Below are 22,996 nucleotides of genomic sequence, written 5' to 3' on the forward strand. Positions count from 1 at the left end.
ACATGGTAGATTATTCCTGTAATTTAGGTATCTTAAATTTTTGGTCATTAGTCATTATTATCGGAGAATTTAGCTCTGTGGTGGAAAGTAGTTATTAAGAGGGAAATAATCTTCTGCTTAAATTAATATTTTTGCTTGGCCACCCTATTTTAAGATATTTGTTCATTGTCTAAAATAAAAAAAAACAGAAATAAAGCAAATGTCAGACTTTGCTATATAATAAAGTTAATTCTCACTTATTTATGTCAATATGGATAGAAGCAGAGTATTCTAAAGTGGAACCCCTTGATAACCAGAAATCCCATTATAATCACTATTGCCAACCCTGACAAGATGTGCTAATAATGAGCAGCCAAACTATTTCAGTTCCACCTGCCTGCCCTCTGGTGGATGTGCTAATGAGCAGTGAAATGGCTACAGAAAAGACAGCTGGTGTGAGTGGGAAGCTTATTCACAAGTCATCTTTTATGACTGTGAGCTACATGTAGAAATAATCATGATTACTGTCCTAATAATTATACATTTATCAGGGACATCACTCTGTAGGAAAAAAAATTAATAACAGTAACATTTGTGAACCTTGCAGCTTGTCTCCTTTATTAGGAGGGTCACCTAGATGTGGGATGAATGGCTAACACCGGGCTCAGCTGTACAAAGCCAGGTCCAGCTAGTTGTGCTTTGTACAGGACTGCGATGTTGATATTCAGAGCCCGAAAAGCAGAAGGTGTTGTTCTAGGAAAGGTTTAGCCTTCAATTATGAAGAAGAAAAATACAAGACATGTAAAAACAAACATAAGAGAATTCAGCTGATGTTAAGTGGCAATGGAATAGCTATTGCAAATTTTGCAAGTTTTGGCTGTGCTCCCTGAAAAATCACCAGCAGCAATGCCCTCAGGCAGCAGCTGTCACTACAGGCAATGAAGAAGCATTGGAGAGAAAAAGAAGGGGCTCCTCTGCAGACAGGCAAACAGATGATGCATAAAAATACAGACCTGGTTGAAATTAGCAACAAGTAGCTATTTTTTTCTTTCTGTAAAGTTCACTCAGCTACTAAGATAGATGTAAATTAAACTTTAGAGACAATGTGGCATCTCAAGTGGAACTGTGAAGCAATCATAACCTATACACTGAGGACAAGTTTGATTTAAAATCCCACTACTTTCAGGCTCTATTTTGTGACTAGGGTGCAACACATTTAACTAAATCGTTCGGGAAGCAGATTCAGCTACTTATTAATAAACACGTGACAGTTTAGAAATGTTCAAGATTCTCTGCCCAGCACTCACATTACTCAGCTGTCAAAGTAAAGGGCTCAGATATATGATGTGAAAATTACATTTTAACGAGGTGTCATGTGTGTTTAAAGTTCTTATTCATCACTACATAACCACAGCTTTTACTGGAGACACAGATGCACTTAATTAGCATATTATAAGGACAGAAGGTTCACCTTATCTGCATTGTTAAACTGTTATGTGTAGGCTTTTTGTTGTGGTTTTAGAGTCTACTCTCTTCAGCATATACAAGAATGATTACATTTACATAATCTCAAATGGCTTGCAAGAAAATGTGGATTGTATTTGGGAAGCAGAAGAGTAGGCACTAGACAGTAGCTACGTGTCCTTATCATTTGTGGTTCATACTGACTGCTTGATGTGTTTCACTAAACCTCAACCAACATATTTTTAGATCTGTTAGACACACTAATTTCAGAAAAATTTTGGCTCTGAGCTTCTCTGTCTATTCTTATCAACCTGAGCCTACTTCTTCTTTCTTCAGTAGGAAATAGTGGAAAATATTTGTATATTTGACAAGGAAAGTTTGGATTATTCAGTGGACACTTCAGAAACAAAATGGAAGAGTCAAAGAAAGTACCTCACATCTCCTATTTACCAATGAATAATGAACTCAGCACAAGGTGCTTTAGGAGAAAGAACTCAAGAGTGAAAGTCAATCAACACCAGTTAACTAAAGGCAAGTAAAACAACTATTTAAATCCCTCACACCGGATATATCAGGACATCAGGTAGAATTTTAGAGTTATGATGCTGACATAAGAATCACTCAAATAACTTGTGAAATAGCTAAGTATTGTTTGGGGGTTTTTAATGTGTATCTTACAAAAGATAGCCAATTGGAGGCAATGATGAATGTATAGTATTATTGTATTTTATAAGACAGGAAAAAGGCTCAGTTAAAAGTACATTTGAGAAAAATTCTAGATTTGCTGGTTCTCTGCTCAGAAAAAAAATAGCACTTTCATATTTACTTTATCCTCAGGTGCTAATGCTTACAGGTATTTTTGATACTGGTGTTCAAAACGGAATCAATCACCTGTTCTGCAGACAAAATGTATTTTCAAAGGAACACACTTATTCACTTGAATACACTTTCTATTTTCTCTAAGTTGAAAAAATTCCTGTAATTCATTAACTGAAAAATTTGAGAATATGTCCCGAAAATAACATTCATTGAACAGTTGTTCACTTTCTTTCCCATTGTAAACACTGACTAATTTCTCTAATTACTTCTTCTGGAAGAAAGTGCATTAGGTGTTAAAGTGCTTTGGCACTTTTTAACAGACTAAACTTCCTTTAGGTTATCAAATATCGCTACAATATGAGTGAAGAGGAGAAGTAGGTATGGGTGGTGTGTGGGGAATAAATGGGGTGACATAACACTTCTAGATCATAGGAGTGCATGGTAAACTGAGAAGAGGACTACCTGAGAAGCATACATGTAATCTTAATAAAACAAATGTTAGGACTAATACTCCCATTCCCATAATATGTTGAATAAGAAGGTTTAATATATATATATATATATATATATATATATATGTATGTATGTATATATATATATATATATTATAATTCACTAATTTATTTCTTAAATTATTCAACAAATCTTGACACAGTATGATTTCACCATTGAAAAATAAAGGCAATTGTTTGGAGTGCAGATCTATGGTAATTATCTAATCATGAGAACTACAAATTAGATTTGCATCTGGAGAGTGTCTGACACATGGGGATACTGAGATCACTTCTGTCAAGTGAATGCATCCAGACACATAGCCTCAGTAGGCATACTTTCCACTACTAGTGTCATGGAAGGGAGCATGAATCTCAAGTTGGGCTGCAATTTAATAGCTGAGTAATCTTTAAATAAATTATACGAGCTGTAGTGCCTTAAGCCCCTCAATCAGATAATCTGGATAATAATGGTCCTTGTAGGGTTGGCATGTAGATTTTATGTTAATTTTGCTATGTCTATTACATATATCATAACAATAATCTTCCGAGATAGGTATTATTTTTTTTCCATTTTATAGTTGAGGAAACTAAGACCAAGAGGCTCAGTAGCCTGCCTATAGTCAAACAAGCACCTGAGGCAGAATTAAAACACAAGTCTTTCAGGTTCCCAGACCCATGTTCAGAAGCAGTATGCCACCTCCATGGATGCTTCACCTGAGGATTTTTATACATCTGAGAGAACATATTTGTCTCAACTTCCAACACCCAGATCTTTTAATTTACAGAATAGTAATATTCAGTAGAAGTAAAACACAGATACCCCATTACATAAAAACTTCAAGTGTGACTTTTCAATGATTAGAGCTCAGTTGAAATCAGAGCAAAAATACTCAGCTTGCTTCCAACAGATGGCAACAGAAAATATACTATATAGATCTATGGACTTAGAATTAGTCAGAATTAGTCTTTTTGACCCTAACATTTATAGTAAGTTGGTTTCCATACATAGACACATAAGAAGATCCATAATAAGAATTCATTAAAGGAAATTTCTTTGAAAAATGTCAATGTAATTTATACTAAAGAAAAACACTCAGTTGAAACTTTGTGTAGAATAAGGTGAACAGCCTCCATTAATGCTAACTGAAATTCTCATATTCATGCATAAAATGTACACTTATTGTTATTCTACACTTATTCTTTCTACCTCTAAACTAAGTCCACACCAAAGTACTAGCTTTTTTAATTTGAGCATTCATGCATGAAAATTGATAATTTTTCTTGTGATTATATATACAAATTTAATACAGCTGAAATCTCACTCTTTGCAAAACATAAGAGAGCTTCACTGTCATTTAAAAAGCGTGCAAACTGAATCTCCTGGCTTAAGTTAGGAATTTGTTTCAAAAGCTGAACTTTATCATTTCTCAGTGTTTGTCACTTTAAAAGCATGTTTTTAACAAATAGGTGCACTAGTACAAGCGGGCAAGATGGCTGATAATTTAACTCCCATAATCAAACAAACAAAATTAAATGAGTGGTATAATTTTCCTATGTCCACAATTACAATGACATCATACATATGGATACACACATAATTTTATTAATGTACGTTAGAAATATTTTTGGCAAGTCTCTAAATACATGAGGTTATGGTATCATCTTTTTCTTTAGGAATAATTTATAAAAACTAAGCTAAGAATTTGCTTCAGTCCATCAAATCAAAACCTGGAATGTTAATTTTAACCTATCTATTATTCTAACAAAAATAATGCATGATCTTTCCAATAAATAAAATCAATATGTTACTGTCCCTTATTCACGAACATTAAAAGATGGTGAGTTATTATATATTATTTCTTTGGAGGCAATTAGAAATTACTCCAGTTACAATTAAAAGTCAAAAAAGGCTAAGAACCACTCATCAAAAGTTTTCACTGCCAAAATATGAATTTTGGTTTAAGAACATCACAGATCTGAAAGAACTGTCTTCCCAGAATACTCCAGATGATTTGCTTAGGTTTTTAATTGAAGGGTGTATTGGATTGAGAAACCTTACCTGTACAGAGGTTAGCCAGGTCTACGAGATTTTTGAGAACTTAGTAAGGAGAAGTTGCTTTTGCTGCTGTTGCATATTAGGCTTCTCCTTCCACACAAAGCAATTCAACATAGTATCAGCATTGCTGGCCATGGAAAGAACTGCTGTCACTCTTACAGGGATTAGAGAAAATGCTACCCAATTTGACATTCTATCACAGTGAGAAGTGGAAAGGCATTCATTCATTCATCCATTCATTCATTCAACAAAGAATTATTGAGGCTTTATTTTCTATATGCCATATATGACACTAGTGTCTAAGAAGGCAGAAATAATGGTCAGATGAAAAATAATAAAAAGATGGGTAGGCAAGATTACTGGCTCTATGGCACTTAGAATCTAATTGTATAAGAAGATATGTATATAGTGAAGTAAGTTAGTAAGCAGAATGACACGCTAGTAAAAGCAAGGTAAAACCAATGCAGAAAATAAGAAATATTAACATGTAAGCACTAGAAGAAAAAAATTAAGCTATGAATTGCTACGTTACTATCAAAATTCAGACACCTATATCTTACTTTTCCATTATACTTTATCAGGAGGAACAATATTATTGCTAGTTAAAATAATTTAACTTCTAGACTAAGATAATTCTGCTCACTTGTGCAAATAGAAATGTAAAAGATAAAGCAATTTATGACTGTCCTTAAATAATATTAAAAGTAAACAGTATGTCCTAGAGAGGAAAAATACAATTTTAAAGAATGGGAGTTAAAGCTTGTCTCATTTTTTTCAAAACTGAGTTTTGCACTGCTGTTTCTTATAAAATTGAGATCTATTTTTTTGTCTGTATCAGTTATGAACATTTTTATTAATTAGATACATTCAGACATATTTACAGTCAAACTGACAATATTCCCAGTAGGGGTGGTCATATATGATGCTCTTGGTGAGTTGAATATATTGGTGCAGGCCCCCTGAAGAATTATATCAAGCCAACCCTTTGACATTTTCCAAGTGGACAGCACTTCACAGGGCATGTCACAATTAATTAGATGGGATGGCATTCTATTTTTGCAAAGGTTTTGTGTACTTCACTACACAAAGAACTAACTAGCTGATAATGAAAATGCCCTTCAAATAAGGGCTGCAGGTTGGAGACTAGCTGCACAGAGGAGGAAGAGTCAGTTTCTTATGCTTATATTTTTTTTAAAGTTGAAAGTGACTAACAGCAACAATTTTTTAGCTGAAAAGACAATGAATACCTTTCAATACACAGGCCAGAAGACCACAAAAGGATGTCTAATCAAAATATACAATCAACTTACTAAGAGCAAGTTGTAAATATTTCCCCTTAAAGTACCATCAAAAGTCAAACTTACCTGATCTACTATCCAGAGGTCCAAAATCCAAAGAATATTTCACGACGTGATAGTTATTCCATACATAAAGAAGGTTGTCCCTGGGATTGTAATCCACAGCTGCTATGTACTGGTATGAATTGGGAAAGGGTACATCCACCAAACTATCCTTGCTTTGGTCGGTGTTGTAAATGTAGTCAATCTTATTCCCTGTGGCCTCATTGTCATCATCCTCATATACAGATTTGACCACATACAGAATCCCACATATCATAAATGCGTTGGAAGCTGACCTTTTATCATATGCAGTATCCCATGTCCCTTCAATCCGTAGGGTGTAAGGGTTCAACTGACTAATGACAATTTTACCATTGTTTTGTTCTGTTGCATAGATTACCCATAGCCCATTCTCATCCACTGCCAGGTCTATGTCAGATTTGCCTCCCCAACGGTAAGGGGAGGTATCATGGTAATTGGCATTTGCTATGATAGCCTCTCCACTCTTTATCCTAGTCCGCAAATCAAACTTTACTATGTTCCTGGTGCGCTCTTTATTGAAGAACAAAGCTCCGTCATACACTACAAATCCTGTGCCATCCACCCTGTGAGGGAGCTTGTAGGTTGTAGTTGGCCTTCCAGCAATGAAGTCATCCTTGGATGAGTACTCAGTCAGGGTATCAGTTCTGTAGGGGGTCCAGGGCATATAATAAATCTTGTCAGAAGCCTGCAGAGGGTCTTTGCACCATGCCCCAGATTGGTGGTCGGACTCAAACAAATGTTCACTCTGGTATACTCCTTTTAGTAGTCCAGGACAAAGAAAAACTGTTGGAAGGGAAAGAGTCAAAATAATAAATGTATTAATTTTAATATTTTGTCATATATTCTTATTTTTCACCAAATAGAGTTCAACTCTAACAAGAAATACCCACCACCACTTAATTATTTTGCTGTATTCTTCTGAGAACATAAAGTAGTCGTCCACATTAATTTTGACATTTGTTCATAATCATTTTGATTTCATTTGCTGAAAAAATTTGGCCTTTTAAAGAGTGGCTGTGCTTTCCTTTGCTTTTTACCTTTGCAAGTGTGTTACAATAATTTTGGATATGCTATATATATATACATGTGACATGTCTATGTATTCTATAGACATATAACAAATATAAATTTTTATATGTGATGGTTTTATATATCTTATTTGGAATTTTTAAAGATATTGTTTTCATTCTGATGCTATTAACTATTCTATACTTATTAAGAAGCATATGAAAATACAATAGTAATTAAAATATAATAATAAGGGAAAAGAAAAGCCCTGTAATACAGGCCACTAAGCCTTCTAGGAAAAAAGCTCTTAAAGCTATAGCACACACAGAGCATGCAACCCACACAATTAAAAATGAGTGATGGATGGATACTGGAAGGAAAAAGAGAAAGGAAGAAAAAGAAAGGAAAGAAGGAATAAGGAAAGAAGAAAAGGTGAAAGGTTACAGAGAAGAACCCAAGATCTAGATTTTAATCAGTTAAAAATGTCCTGTTAAATACAGTAGTATTGGAACTTAAAAACATGTACCTTTTACTGTTACATGAGAAGAACATTAAAAAACAAGATTACTTGCTACAATATTTTGCTGCTCATACTTCAGACTGAAAATGGGCAGGAATTATCTGATTCAGTTGATTTTTAGTATGATTCAGTAGCACATCATATGAGTGGTGGCAAAAAAAAAACTTGGCCAATTCAACTGTAATGAAGGGGCTAAAAAGCAATGTTTCCCAAAGGGAGGTCCTTGAAGCACGTGTTTTAAGTGGTTTAGCCACATATTACACACACAGAAAGAAAACAGGGATCCCTAGCCATTTGTGTTTAAGAAATATCATATTAAACATAATACCAGGATTCTAATAGCTGAGGTACATTAGTGAATCTCCAAGATGGAAGTGGGGAGGGTGAGCAAATTTCACAAACTAATTTGATCATGGAACCCTTTCTACAGAGCCTGATGTGGTGTAATGTTCTGCTGAACCTGCTATGGGAAACAGTGCTCCAATATTTTTGCAGAGCAAACACATTGAAAAAAAATCATGCAGTCCACTGTTATGTTTGAAATGATTAGAAGTGTATTGGGAGGAGAAATTAGGAAATTACAAGAAATTTGGATGTTGACCCATATTTTAATGATTAAAGTATTATTCTCTTGGTATTAGTGATTAGCTCTTTAACAACAACTGTAAAGCTACATCCAATGGAAAACAATCTAAGATGAAATTCAGCTAGGGTTTACAGATTATTAAAAAGGAAAGTACATTATTAAAATGCCCAAAGTTTTAATTTTGGAAAAATGAAAAGTTTAGGGGAAAAGTTAACTATCAAAATCTTCCATAGCAAGGATAGATGGCCATCATCAAATTATATTCGATAATAAAATTGATTATTAGAAGAATTTCTCAGGATTCTAATATGATATTTATAATTATAAAGGATGGGGAGGGATTATTGTCAAAATTGTATATAAACTTTATGCTAGTTAATAATCAGCCCTTGGTTACTAAAGCATTTTATTTTAAGGTATTTTAGAAAACCATCTCCCCTTTTCCCCTAATAGTTAAAAATTAAAGGAACAGGGGAACCACACCAGAGCTATGGAAAATTATCTATTATAGAAATAAAAACAAATCTAAAACAGTAACTATCCAAAACCATCTACCGTTTTTCTAACTGCTTAAATAAAGAGGAATAGAATGCACGGTTGAAAATTTTATACTATTAAACTGTTTTAGGATTAAAAAAATCAAACCAGCACTGGTCAGTACAACAGACTAAAGTGAAGTTGAGCAGCAGAAGTAGTAAATAAATTTTCATAAAATAGAGAAGAATTAATAACAAAATTATTGTAACTAGATGTTAAACTGTTAAATAACTTAGCCTATAAATAGTATATAATTTATGAAAGGTATTTAATTACCTTTTTGTTCCACTTCTATTGGAGAGAGAGAAGTAAAGAGAGAAAGGAGAAAAGAGAATAGATTAATGGTACGATATTGGCCAAGCACTTTTTATTCACCTCTTCCAAACTGAAAGTAAATAATTTATTTCACTCATACTTGCTTTATTGAACATTATGTTTTTTAAAAAAACCCATTCCTCTATAAAATTATTTTTAAGAAACAATCACATTATAAGCTTAAAAATACAGTACAAACTTGGAAAAAAATAAGGCAAAAGTTAATCAAGCTAAGACTGAATAAACATACCATTCCAAATTATAGACATAGGGAATACAGATTCATAATAATAACACAAATATTTTCCATTTGAAAGACAGGTTGGTAACTATATATAGAAACCTTTCAGATAGCTGGGATAGTCTCATTTATTAAATATTATAGTTAATATCACTATTTAACATAATAGTCTTGCTTTTAACCCATCTCAAAAATTGATCTCTTCAGAAGAAACTACTCTGTAATTCATTTCCTAAGGCCTAATATTTTCTATAACTTGTCAGTATTATGAGAAATGTACTTCATGGGGTGACACATTAACAGGGAATGATCTCATTCTGAATAAACATATTTAGAATCCTTATTGAAGAAAGTTCTATTCCTCCCACTCAAAAATATTTTATATTATTGTGGAAAAATACCGTCTTTCAGAAAAATTTGTATCTGAAGGTTGATATAAATAATGAGCCACCTGCCATGGGCTTTTCTGAAATTCTTAAGTGAGTCTTTCAACAAACTCTTAAAAGAATGAATTGGTATCCTCAAACACGTTATGGTTATGTATCTTTCAAATTAGATTCCATTATTATTTTAAGATATTGACTAATACAAGTCAGGGAAAATTCAGGGAAATTATAACATATTCATGAAACTCATCAAGCAGCATCTTTTTTATCTTATAAACATTTGTCTCATTGGAGACAATTTGCCTAGATCACAACAAGAAAAAAAAAAGAATCAATGGGAAAAAAGAGAAAGTCAGGAAAGAATAGGTTCATAATACAAACTTTGAAAAAAAATCACAGATTTCAAGTGATGCAAATCTAAGATAATTTCAGTGGAAGGGATAAATTGACCTACTATGCACAATAAATAAAACTACAGGAAATTTTTAAAACAAGGGAGAAATACCATTTTGGATAGTTACTTTTAGGTGAGATTTTTGTGCATTGACCTAAGCTCATGTCTTCAATTGTTGGCAAAATCACACTCATTTCTCTCCATTGACTTTTTTCAAAAGCTCAGTATCACACGTGTTAGAAGACAACAATGGTATATATGAAAAGTTATGCTTAGGAAGTTGTAAATGGGGTTCTCTTTTTAAGATTCCTTATCTCATTAATTTACAAATCTTATTTTTTGCAATATTTCTAGGACTCTTAAAAACTCTATGATACTCATACTGTTAAAATTTATCATCATCCTTAATTATGGATCTTTATCAAGTAACTGTAGTGTTCACTGGACTGCATGCCTCATTATAGGTCACTTAAAAGCTTTACCTAAGAGACGCACTTCATGCTATGGCTAGATTACTAACAAATCTGAGTTCAGACTGACAACTAGAAGAAGTATAACTAAGCACCTTAAAAATTATTTAATCAGAGGAGTTTCAAGATGGCAGAAAAGGAAAACGTGGAGATCACCTTCCTCCCCACAAATACATCAGAAATACATCTACCTGTAGAACAACTCCAACAGAACACCTACTGAACGCTGGCAGAAGACCTCAGACCTCCCAAAAGACAAGAAACTCCCCACGTACCTGGGTAAGGCAAAAGAAAAAAGAAAAAACAGAGACAAAATAGGGATGGGACCTGCACCAGTGGGAGGGAGCTGTGAAGAAGGAAAGGTTTCCACACACTAGGAAGCCCGTTCCCAGGGGAAGACTGCGGGTGGCAGGGGGGGAAACTTCAGAGCCACAGAGGAGAGTGCAGCAACAGGGGTGCGGAGGGCAAAGCAGAGATATTCCTGCACAGAAGATCGGTGCCGACCAGCACTCACCAGCCTGAGAGGCTTGTCTGCTCACCCGCAGAGCAGGCGGGGGCTGGGAGCCTCAGAGGCTCAGGCTGCGGAGGCCAGATCCCAGGGAGAGGACTGGGGTTGGCTGCATGAAAACAGCCTGAGGGGACTAGTGTACCACAGCTAGCTGGGAGTGTGTCCAGGAAAAGGTCTGGACGTGCCGGAAGAGGCAAGAAACATTTTCTTGCCTCTTTGTTTCCTGGTGTGTAAGGAGAGGGGATTAAGAGCACCGCCTAAAAGAGCTCCAGAGATAGTCAGAAGCCGTGGCTATCAGCGCGGACCCCAGAGATAGGCATGAGACGCTAAGGCTGCTGCTGCAGCCACCAAAAAGCCTGTGTGCAAGCAGAGTTCACTATCCACACCTCCCCTGTTGGGAGCCTGTACAGCCCACCACCGCCAGGGTCCGGTGATCCAAGGACAACTTCCCCGGGAGAATGCATAGCACACCTCAGGCTGGTGCAACGTCACGTCAGCCTCTAGCACCGCAGGCTCACCCCGCATCCGTACCCCTCCCTCCACATGGCCTGAGTGATCCAGAGCCCCTGAATCAGCTGCTACTTTAACCCTGTCCTGTCTAAGGGAAGAACAGACGCCCTCAGGCGACCTACACGTAGAGGCGGGGCCAAATTCAAAGCTGAACCACAGGAGCTGTGTGAACAAACAAGAGAAAGGGAAATCTCTCCCAGCAGCCTCAGGAGCAGCAGATTAAATCTCTACAATCAACATAGTTTTGGAAGGTTTAGCCACAGCAATCAGAGAAGAAAAAGAAAAAAAAGGAATCCAAATCGGAAAAGAAGAACTAAAGCTGTCACTGTTTGCAGATGACATGATACTATACATAGAGAATCCTAAAGATGCTACCAGAAAACTACTAGAGCTAATCAATGAGTTTGGTAAAGTAGCAGGATACAAAATTAATGCACAGAAATCTCTTGCATTCCTATACACTAATGATGAAATATCTGAAAGTGAAATTAAGAAAACACTTCCATTTGCCATTGCAACAAAAAGAATAAAATACCTAGCAATAAGCTTACCTAAGGAGACAACAGACCTGTATGCAGAAATCTATATGACACTGATGAAAGAAATTAAAGATGATACAAATAGATGGAGAGATATACTATGTTCTTGGATTGGAAGAATTTTCATTGTGAAAATGACTATGCTACTTAAAGCAACCTACAGATTCAATGCAATCCTTATCAAACTACCACTGGCATTTTTCTCAGAACTAGAACAAAAAATTGCACAATTTGTATGGAAAAATAAATCACCCTGAATAGCCAAAACAATCTTGAGAAAGAAAAATGGAGCTGGAGGAATCAGGCTCCCTGACTTCAGACTAAACTACAAAGCTACAGTAATCAAGTCAGTATGGTACTGGCACAAAAATAGAAATATAGATCAATTGAACAGGATAGAAAGCCCAGAGTTAAACCCATGCACATATGGTCACCTTATCTTTGATAAAGGAGGCAAGAATATACAATGGAGAAAAGACAGCATCTTCAATAAGTTGTGCTGGGAAAACTGGACAGGTACATGTAAAAGAATGAAATGAGAACACTCCCTAACACCACACACAAAAATAAACTCAAAATGGAATAAAGATCTAATTGTTAGGCCAGACACTATAAAACTCTTAGATGAAAACATAGGCAGAAAACTCTATGACATAAATCACAGCAACATCTTTTTGATCCAACTCCTAGAGAAATGGAAACAAAAACAAAAATAAAAAATGGGACCTAATGAAACTTAAAAGCTATTGCACAGCAAAGGAAACCATAAACAAAACGAAAAGACAACCCTCAGAATGGGAGAAAAAATTTGCAAATGGAGCAACTGACAAAGGATTAATCTCCAAAATCTACAAGTAGCTCATGCAGTTCAATATCAAAAAAAAAAAAAAAATACAACCCAATCCAAAAAGCAGCAGAGGACCTAAATAGACATTTCTCCAAAGAAGATATACAGATTGCCAACAAACACATGAAAGAATGCTCAACATCATTAATCATTAGAGAAATGCAAATCAAAACTACAATGAGATATCACCTCACACTGGTCAGAATGGCCATCATCAAAAAATCGACAAAAAATAAATGCTGGAGAGGGTGTGGAGAAAAGGGAACCCTCTTGCACTGTTGGTGGGAATGTAAGTTGATACAGCCACTATGAAGAACAGTATGGAGGTTCCTGAAAAATCTAAAAATAGAACTACCATATGACCCAGCAATCCCAGTACTGGGCATACACCCTGAGAAAACAATCATTCAAAAGGAGTCATGTACCACAATGTTCCTTGCAGCTCTATTTACAAAATCCAGGACATGGAAGCAATCTAAGTGTCCATCAACAGATGAATGGATAAAGAAGATGTGGCACATATATACAATGGAATATTACTCAGCCATAAAAAGAAATGAAATTGAGTTAGTTGTAGTGAGGTGGATGGACCTAGAGCCTGCCATACAGCGTGTAGTAAGTCAGAAAGAGAAAAACAAATACCATATGCTAACACATATATATGGAATCTAAAAAAAAAACAAAAAAAAGGCTCTGAAGAACCTAGGGGCAGGACAGGAATAAAGACTTAGATGTAGAGAATGGACTTGCGGACACAGGGAGGGGGAAGGGTATGCTGGGACGAAGTAAGAGAGTGTCATGGATATATGTACACTACCAAATGTAAAATAGATAGCTAGTGGTAAGCAGCCGCACAGCACCAGGAGATCAGCTCGGTGCTCTGTGTCCACCTGGAGGGGTGGGATAGAGAGGGTGGGAGGGAGGGAGACACAAGAGGGAAGAGATATGGGGATATATGTATATGTATAACTGATTCATTTTGTTATAAAGCAGAAACTAACACACCATTGTAAAGCAATTACACTCCAGTAAAGATGTTAAAAAATTATTTAATCAAAAGCCAACTGTTTAAAAAGGAAACATAAAAGATTATACCAATGCCCCCCATGAAAATAATGAATTAAATGTGATTTCAAAAGTGCAAAAAATTTTTTTAATCAATCATCTCAAAAGTTTGGACTTGAGGCCCATTTTACAATGAAGTTGGGAGTGGAATCTTACACTAAAGTTGACATTTTTCAATCACTAGCCTATAAAGGGATTTCTAGAACTAATTTCATTCCTTGAAATAGCTTTAAATATATATCCTTTGAATTATATATGAAGATATATTCTACAACATAAAATGTACACTCACAGAACTTTAGTCTTATTCCACATAAAATTCTTCCACTTAGATTGCAATTGCCCTAACTTCTTAGTGATTAGTATTTCTCTCACCAACAAATACTTAATGAGGGAGATGGCATATATGGTAAAAAGTATTGATAAGGTATTTATTATAGTCTATAAATACTATCTTACAATTTAATGGACATTTTTATTTTTCCAACAACCTTTACTTTTTTTCTAAATTGTCATTAGGTAAAATTTAACTTTTAATTCTCTGGTCGTGGTCTAATGTGAAGAAATTTGCATGAACTATAGCATAAGTAAAGTGTGCCTCTGGTACTGCTGGTGACTCAAAATTAAGAGTTATTAGGCAGTTGTACTTTGGAGAAAATTATTATGGTCTTGCCTATGTCATGACTGGCTGTAGCCCATTCATCATTTATTTGCTAGTTTCAAGACTAAAGTAAAATATCCTATAATTTTAGTTGAAGTAAGTACACACAAATCATACTCCCATAACAAAAACTGGCAAGGCAAACATGATTCGTCACTGAAAAGCTTAGTAACATTTAGGATTGGTCAGTCATTGTCCATCATCTAATTCTGATTCTAGAAGCTTCCCTCACCTGAAAAAAAAAACAAAAACATGCAAACAAATTGCCTTCATACAGAAAACATGCTTACCACTGTATCCTTCACAAGCTCACAATGCCTGGCACATAATACATATTTGATGAACAGCTATTGAATTAATACAAAATCCACAGAGGTGATTAATTCTGCTTCTCGATATTTTAAGCATCTAGTAAAAAGAAAAACGTGGCAAAAGACAATCTGGACTTGTTATATAGATTCATACATGCAATGCATATCTGCATGATGTCTTTGAATATTTTAATGCATGAGGAGGAAAGAAAAATTTATAAGCAGCTTGTTTCTTCAACTAATTAAATGTAAAACCAGACCAAAAAAAAAAAAAAAGGCAAAGAAGAAAAAGTATATGAATGGTTCTGAGGGTTATATTGGCAAGAAAAATTTGTTGCTATAAAACAGCCTGTGACAATCTAAAAACACAAGTGGAAAACACTCCCTTTACTCCTCTCTGTTATGAGATCATAAATAAATGAATTGTATGATGACAACTCTGCTAGGCCTTCTTCAGGACCTCTTGTCTTTAGCCTGGTCCAATATCCTGAATTCCACATTATAGCTGTTGTTGTTCATGTCCAAACTTCCATGGAACTAGTTTCTCTCCTTTGCTCTCTTCACTTTTAACCCCCAAACTATTTTTATTGTCCATTCAACCTCCATAAATATACTTATGTATGTCCTTAAAGTGATTTCCTTGTTGTCCTTTGTCCTCCTTAACATCTCAAGATATATCCTGTGGTTAGAGTAAATGACAAATTCAGACTAAGGGTAATTGTATTCTGTATAAAAGGAAGAAACAGGAAAAAAAAGAATAGTCAATTTTCCCTTCATTCCCCAACAGTTCATAAAATAGATATAATATAGTCATGTTATTGTTTAGAAAAATAAGATATTATTAGTTCTATATTAGTTCTGTCCATATTTGTACCATATGCAATACTTTTGAATTGTGTTCCTTAATTAGAAAAGGTATAGATGAGAGAGCATATGCATGCATTGCCAAGTTTTTTTAAGTTGTATTGAAAATTACAGAGAAATAAAATTGTCGCACGCCAAAAATTGTTAGAACTAAATTGCTATAACTAAGAACTATGAAATTGTCTCTAATTCTAATGTAGCTTAACATTTCTTTTCTTTTAAACTGCAAGTCATACAACACATTTTCTATCTACGATTTAAACGTTCCAAATGAGTAGAATGTTATGATGCCTCTGGATCTCTGTAATATATAAATAAAAAGATACTTATGAGTAGCATAGGATAGTAATGAAATATTAAATAATTTATAAACAAATATTTTTATCATTGAAATGTAGTAGGTTTTTTTTTTTTTTTTTGTGGTACACGGGTCTCTCACTGCTGTGGCCTCTCCCGTTGTGGAGCACCGGCTCTGGACACGCAGGCTCAGCAGCCATGGCTCACGGGTCCAGCCGCTCCGCAGCACACGGGATCCTCCCAGACCAGGGCACGAACCCGCATCCCCTGCATCGGCAGGAGGACTCCCAACCACTGCGCCACCAGGGAAGCCCATGTAGTAGTATTTTGAACAGAATTATATTCTTGGTTACATTTGGCTTAGACTATTAAAATACATTTGGGTACACTTATCACAGGCCAGCTGGGCAGTTAAGGAGATGGGAGAAAGGCAAACTAAGTAATAAACAAATCGGTCTTTGATGAAAATTTGCCCGTGCATTATCTATAAACAAAATCATCTATAAGTGGATAACCAAAAGTTCACAATAATATTTTATATCAGTATAGTACTTTCTAAGTAAACAAAATGTTTTCATATGAATCACTTGCTTTAATTCTTTAAACAACACTGTGATATGGTACTAGGTACTACCATATCAGAGATAAGTCAACTGAAACTCAAAAGGATTTGACCAAGGTCAACAATGGTAGGTGGCAGAGTCCTATCATTTGTCTAATATCATACACTGGTTCTCACAACATGTAAACTCAATGAAACACAGTTTGTTGCGTTCTTGCTCTCCATTTCCTTTCTGTCACCAAATCCAAACAGGAGTGTACTTTAGAGGAGATAAATAACATAAATGGAAACTCCCTAAGGTCAGGCACTGTGTCTGTTATAAAAACTAACATTAATTAAGTATGTACCACATGCCACATATTGCCTATGATACTAATTTAATCAACTCACATCAACCTTATGAGGTAGATATTCTCATTATCTTAACTTTTCAAATGATAAAACAGGCACAAAGATGCATGGATCTTTTGTTAATAAGTAGCAGAGCTGGAATTCAAATCCAAGTTTTGATCTTATTCATCACTGCATCTTCAATGCCCAGCACACAGAAAGAGCTCAATTAATATTTCTTATGCCTCGATGAAATGATGAATTGTGCTGTGGTATTTTCAAAGAAAGGAACTGAATGTCATACTTTTCAGTGCTATCAAGCCTGAGAATGGTGATGCAAAGCATATCTCCAGAGAAGATAAATAGAAAAAATGGGTTCCTCATTTCTTGGCCAAGGAAACGAGATATTTCTTATCAGCAGAAACAAACTAGTTCTGAATACCTCATGTCCTGTTAATTATTATTCTGAAGCAGAGAAAATTCTCTCTTCTTCCATTTCACAACCACCAAGAAAATACAGAAGCACTTCAAGAAACAGAAATAAAAAGATCTATGAAGTTCATTAATTTTTTGGTATATTACATATCAAAAATTCTGACAGACATCTGTCTCCTTCAGTAAACAAAGTGCTAATCCTTTATTTAATGAAAGACAAGGGTAATCTCGGCAGCTCAGCTTCTAAATTATGTTTTTCAAATGATACCCATGCACCAGTGAAGAAAAGTGCTGCTCAAGCACCTTGTATTACAATGGCTTTACATAATGTGTTTCCAAAATTATCACCTCCTAATGAATTTCATCCTGGAGTGTGTAGATGGAAAATGTCAATAATTCATAAAATGCTTTCACTAGTCCCATTATAATTTAAGCACTTAAATACAATATCTATAGATGCTGCAGAAAATCAGACTGTCTTTTATTTTGTATTAACTTTCCATTCCATTGATGTATCTGTAAAATCTTTCAAACTGTTAATTTAGCCTTTTAAAAGAAAATGGTGCTATTAGTTGACTCCTTTGTGAATCTACTGGTAATAGCTTCTAGTGAAAATAGTAATTTCAAAGTTATTATTGGTAACAGTTAAAGTCAACATCACATTTGGTTCATCTAGGATGTACCCTTGTCATAATGATTTGTCACCACTATGTAAAAAACATGTGGCATTTACAGTTGCTAAATAAAAAACAAAGGCAGAGTCCCCTCAGAGAGTACTAGACTATATATGCATATTTCTATATTAGATCTGCTGACTGAATTTTTTATGTGTGAGGCCCTCAGAGCTGTGAATACAGAGATAACTAATAACAATCATAATACCTAACAGTTACTGAACATATACTATGTGAATAGTCATGCAGTAGATCATTTTCTTTAATCCACAGAGAAACTGGATTTGCTGGTACTATTATGAATATGTTACAAGGGAGGAACTGATCTCTGCCTTAGGGAAGCTTATAATAAGTGCTGATTTTCAGTATACTTGTTTACCAACAATAAGTTCCTTTCAAATGCTTTCAAAGGGGCTAGTATAAAAAGATTAAAAATAAACAAGAGGACTTCCCTGGTGGCGCAGTGGTTGAGAGTCCACCTGCCGATGCAGGGGACATGGGTTCGTGCCCCGGTCTGGGAAGATCCCACATGCCGCGGAGCAGCTGGGCCCGTGAGCCATGGCCGCTGGGCCTGTGCGTCCAGAACCTGTGCTCCGCAACGGGAGAGGCCACAACAGTGAGAGGCCCGCGTACCGCAAAAAAAAAAAAAAAAAAAGACAAGAATAGAAGTGAAAGGCAGAGACAGGGGGAATTGTTAAGAGAAGCTGAAGTTAGAAACACAAAGCATAACAGTTTGACTACCATCAAATTTCTTGTGGAAAATGTTATCCATTTGCTCTTGAGAAATATATTTTTGACTGATGTCTATTACTAGGTTCTATGGATCCAGCTCTGTATATCTAAAAAAATAAAATACTCAAACTGAATCTAAATAAAGTCCTAGATAGTTAGTAAATACCTTATAATTAATGTTCCCAGGGTTCTAGGACTGAAGGTTCTTTTTAGATTTCTATTCCCAGCCAGTATTTTACAAATTAGAAAAACGAAGCCAGAGAATTAAGATAATAGCCCCAAATCAGTTTAATTTTTGAATTATGGTTTTAATAGTATTAAAAACAAATTATTAAGTAATGTGAATATTTTGAGACACTTAACAACTTTATGCATTGTGAGGGCAGAAATGGCTATCCTAATTTTATTGATGAGAAAAACCAGAAGCTGAAAGAAGTCAAGTTACTTTACTTTTGACTAAACATTATTCTTTCAGTCTTCACCAGTTCTCTTAAGATCTTGTGAATTATTCTTAGAACTGAAAATTTTTATCATCACTTGGTGCAAGAGAAAGGGACCACAAAACCCACAGTGACATTCAGTAAGGAAAAAAAGAAAACAACATTTTGAGGAACAGCTTAGGAATCTGAGGAGCTACTACGTACTAGGGTACTTTGTAGAACTCTTCCAAATATCCCAACCAACCTGAACTAGATTCACTAGTCAAAGAGCAGAAAATATTTTGAATTCAATAATAGCACAGATAATAAAATAAATATGATTTTTGGAACTATAAACAAAAAAACAAACAAAATTAATCCCAGAATTCATTAGTAGAAAATATACACCAAAAATATCACATACACGTCAATCAAATCTCTTGAAAGTAGATTTAGGATACTTACTTATTTAGATTTTGGCATTTGATAAAGTTAAGATGCTAACACCAATTCATCTGAATACATTTCAGGTCTTTAGATTCATTGCTATAAATTTCCAAAAATGTGTTCTTTTTTTAAAAAAAAATTATTGGCATATAGTTGATTTGCAATGTTGTGTTAGTTTCAGGTGTACAGCAAAGTCAATCAGTTATACATATTCATATATCCACTCTTTTTTAGATTCTTTTCCCCTATAGGACATTACAGATTATTGAACAGAGTTCCCTGTACTATACAGTAGTACCTTATTAGTTATCTATTTTATATATAGTAGTACGTATATGTCAATCCCAATCTCCCAATTTATCCCTCCCCCTCTTACCCCCTGGTAATCATAAGTTTGTTTTCTACATCTGTAACTCTATTTCTGTTTTGTACATAAGTTCATTTGTACCTTTTTATTTTTAAAGATTCCACATATAAGCAATATCATATGATATTTATCTTCCTCTGGCTGACTTACTTCACTCAGTATCACAATCTCTAGATCATGTTGCTATAAATGGCATTATTTCCTTTTTTTTAATGGCTGAGTAATATTCCATTGTATATATGTACCACATCTTCTTTATCTATTCCTCTGTCAATGGATATTTAAGCTGCTTCCATGTCCTGGCTACTGCAAATAGTGCTGCAATGAACATTGGGGTGCGTGTATCTTTTCTAATTATGATTTTCTCTGGATATATGCCTAGAAGTGGAATTGCTAGATCATATGGTATCTCTATTTTTAGTTATTTAAGGAACCTTCACACTGTTCTCCATAGTGGCTGTACCAATTTACATTCCCACCAACAGTGTAGGAGGGTTCCCTTTTATCCACACCGTTTTCAGTATTTATTGTTTGTAGATTTTTTTTTTTTTTTTTTTTTTTTTTTTTTTTTTTCTTTTTGCGGTATGCGGGCCTCTCACTGTTGTGGCCTCTCCCGTTGCGGAGCACAGGCTCCGGATGCGCAGGCCCAGCGGCCATGGCTCACGGGCCCAGCCGCTCCGCGGCATATGGGATCCTCCCAGATCGGGGCACGAACCCGTATCCCCTGCATCGGCAGGCGGACTCTCAACCACTGCGCCACCAGGGAGGCCCTGTTTGTAGATTTTTTGATGATGGCCATTCTGAAGTGTGTGAGGTGATACCTCATTGTAAGTTTGATTTGCATTTCTCTAAGAATTAGTGATGTTGAGCATTTTTTCATGTGCTTTTTAGCTATCTGTATGTCTTCTTTGGAGAAATGCCTATTTAGATCTTCTGCCCATTTTTTGATTGGGTTATTTGTTTTCTTGATATTGAGCTGCATGAACTGTTTGTATGTTTTGCATCACATCAAAAAGAATAAAATACCGACAAATAAACTTGTCTAAGGAGGCAAAAGACCTGTACTCAGAAAACTATAAGACACTGATGAAAGAAATCAAAGATGACACAGAGAGATATACCATGTTCTTGGATTGGAAGAATCAATATTATGAAAATGACTATCCTACCCAAAGCGATATACAGATTCATTGCAATCCCTATCAAATTACCAATGGCACCTTTCACAGAATTAGAACAGAAAATCTTACAATTTGCATGGAAATGCAAAAGACCACAAATAGGCAAAACAATCTTGAGAAGGAAAAACAGAGCTGGAGGAATCAGGCTCCTTGACTTCAGACTATACTAAAAAGCCACAGTCATCAAAACTAGTACTGGCACAAAAACAGAAATATAGATCAGTCCAACAGGATAGAAAGCCCAGAGATAAACCCACACACCTATGGTCACCTAATCTATGACAAAGGAGGCAAGAATATACAATGAGGAAAAGACAGTCTCTTCACTAAGTGGTGCTGGGAAAACTGGACAGCTACATGTAAATGGACAAAATTAGACCACTCCCTAACACCATACACAAAAATAAACTCAAAATGGATTAAAGACCTAAATGTAAGGCCAGATACTATAAAACTCTTAGAGGACAACACATGCAGAACACTCTTTGACATAAATCTCAGCAAGATCTTTTCTGATTCACCTCCTAGAGTAATGAAAATAAAAACAAAAATAAACAAATGGGACCTAATGAAACTTAAAAGCTTTTGCACAGCAAAGGAAACCATAAACAAAACGAAAAGACAACCCTAGAATGGGAGAAAATATTTGCAAATGAAGCAACTAACAAGGGATTAATCTCCAAAAATGTGTTCTTTATAACATTTTTCTAAATTTGTGTCTTACTAATTCTATATGCTAACCATATTCTTCACAGTGGCTTATTCATTTTACTTCATATACTCCACACCTATATTTATTTTTCAACTTTTACTCACTCTGTAGCCCCTACTTAGAATGCCTCACACCTTATATCCCAGTTAAGCCAAACGTTATCTTTAGGTTCTAAATTATTCCTTCATGAACACTACTTTATTTTCCAGCTCCATAATGAATAACTGCATAATTCCAACATAGCTTATGGAAGAGTAGGGTTTCCACAATGTCCCAGTCCAGGGATTGGCAAACTTTCTGCAAAAGGCCAGATAGTAAATAATTTAGGTTTTGTGAGCCACATACAAGCTGTGTCACACAGTTGTCTTCTTCTCTCTCTTTTTTTAAAATAACTCTTTAAGAATGTAAAAGATATTCTTAGCTCATGGGCCAATACATAAACAACCCACTGGATGTTTATCCCTTGGCCATAGTTTGCTAATATCTATTCTAGTTAATTTCATTTATATGGTCTCATTTACTATTCTCCTGGCCCTTGGTATTTTAACCTTCTATCCTTCTGGAAGCACAGTTGACCCTTGAACAATGTGAATTTGAACTGTGCAGGTCCACTTATACACAGATATATTTCAATAGTAAATACTACAGTACTACACGGTCCATGGTTGGTTGAATCAGTGGATACGGAGGACCAATTATAAGTTATACTCAGAGTAACCCTTAAGTTGTTCAAGGATCAACTGTACTGAGAGGTTCTTGAAGGCAAGGGACTCTGTATCATTCACTCAGGCATTATAAGGTTCTAAATGTCTTGTTATAACTGCTGGTCCATAAATGTTGGCACTGACATGCTTTTAAAATCACAGGCAAATAGCTCCAAATAT

At 35.2% G+C, this 22,996-nt stretch overlaps 1 protein-coding gene across 22 annotated transcripts in view; it reads right to left on the bottom strand.

Annotated features, from left to right (window-relative positions):
* The window catches only part of ADGRL3 (adhesion G protein-coupled receptor L3), a 581,523-nt gene that overhangs the window by 326,098 nt on the left and 232,429 nt on the right, over positions 1–22,996 (bottom strand). For 15 of the 22 annotated variants that reach the window (XM_081254129.1, XM_081254127.1, XM_081254128.1 and 12 more), the window contains 2 exons: positions 9,122–9,136; positions 6,177–6,977 (listed from right to left, as the gene is read on the bottom strand). In XM_081254129.1, the coding sequence (XP_081110255.1) occupies positions 6,177–6,977; positions 9,122–9,136 (816 nt within the window). The remainder of the gene's footprint in view (positions 1–6,176; positions 6,978–9,121; positions 9,137–22,996) is intronic. The other 7 variants (XM_081254131.1, XM_081254133.1, XM_081254135.1 and 4 more) reach the window with 1 other exon arrangement.

The sequence above is a fragment of the Mesoplodon bidens genome, assembly GCF_964165515.1.
Source record: "Mesoplodon bidens genome assembly, chromosome: 1".
NCBI classification, from domain to species: Eukaryota; Metazoa; Chordata; class Mammalia; order Artiodactyla; family Ziphiidae; genus Mesoplodon; species Mesoplodon bidens.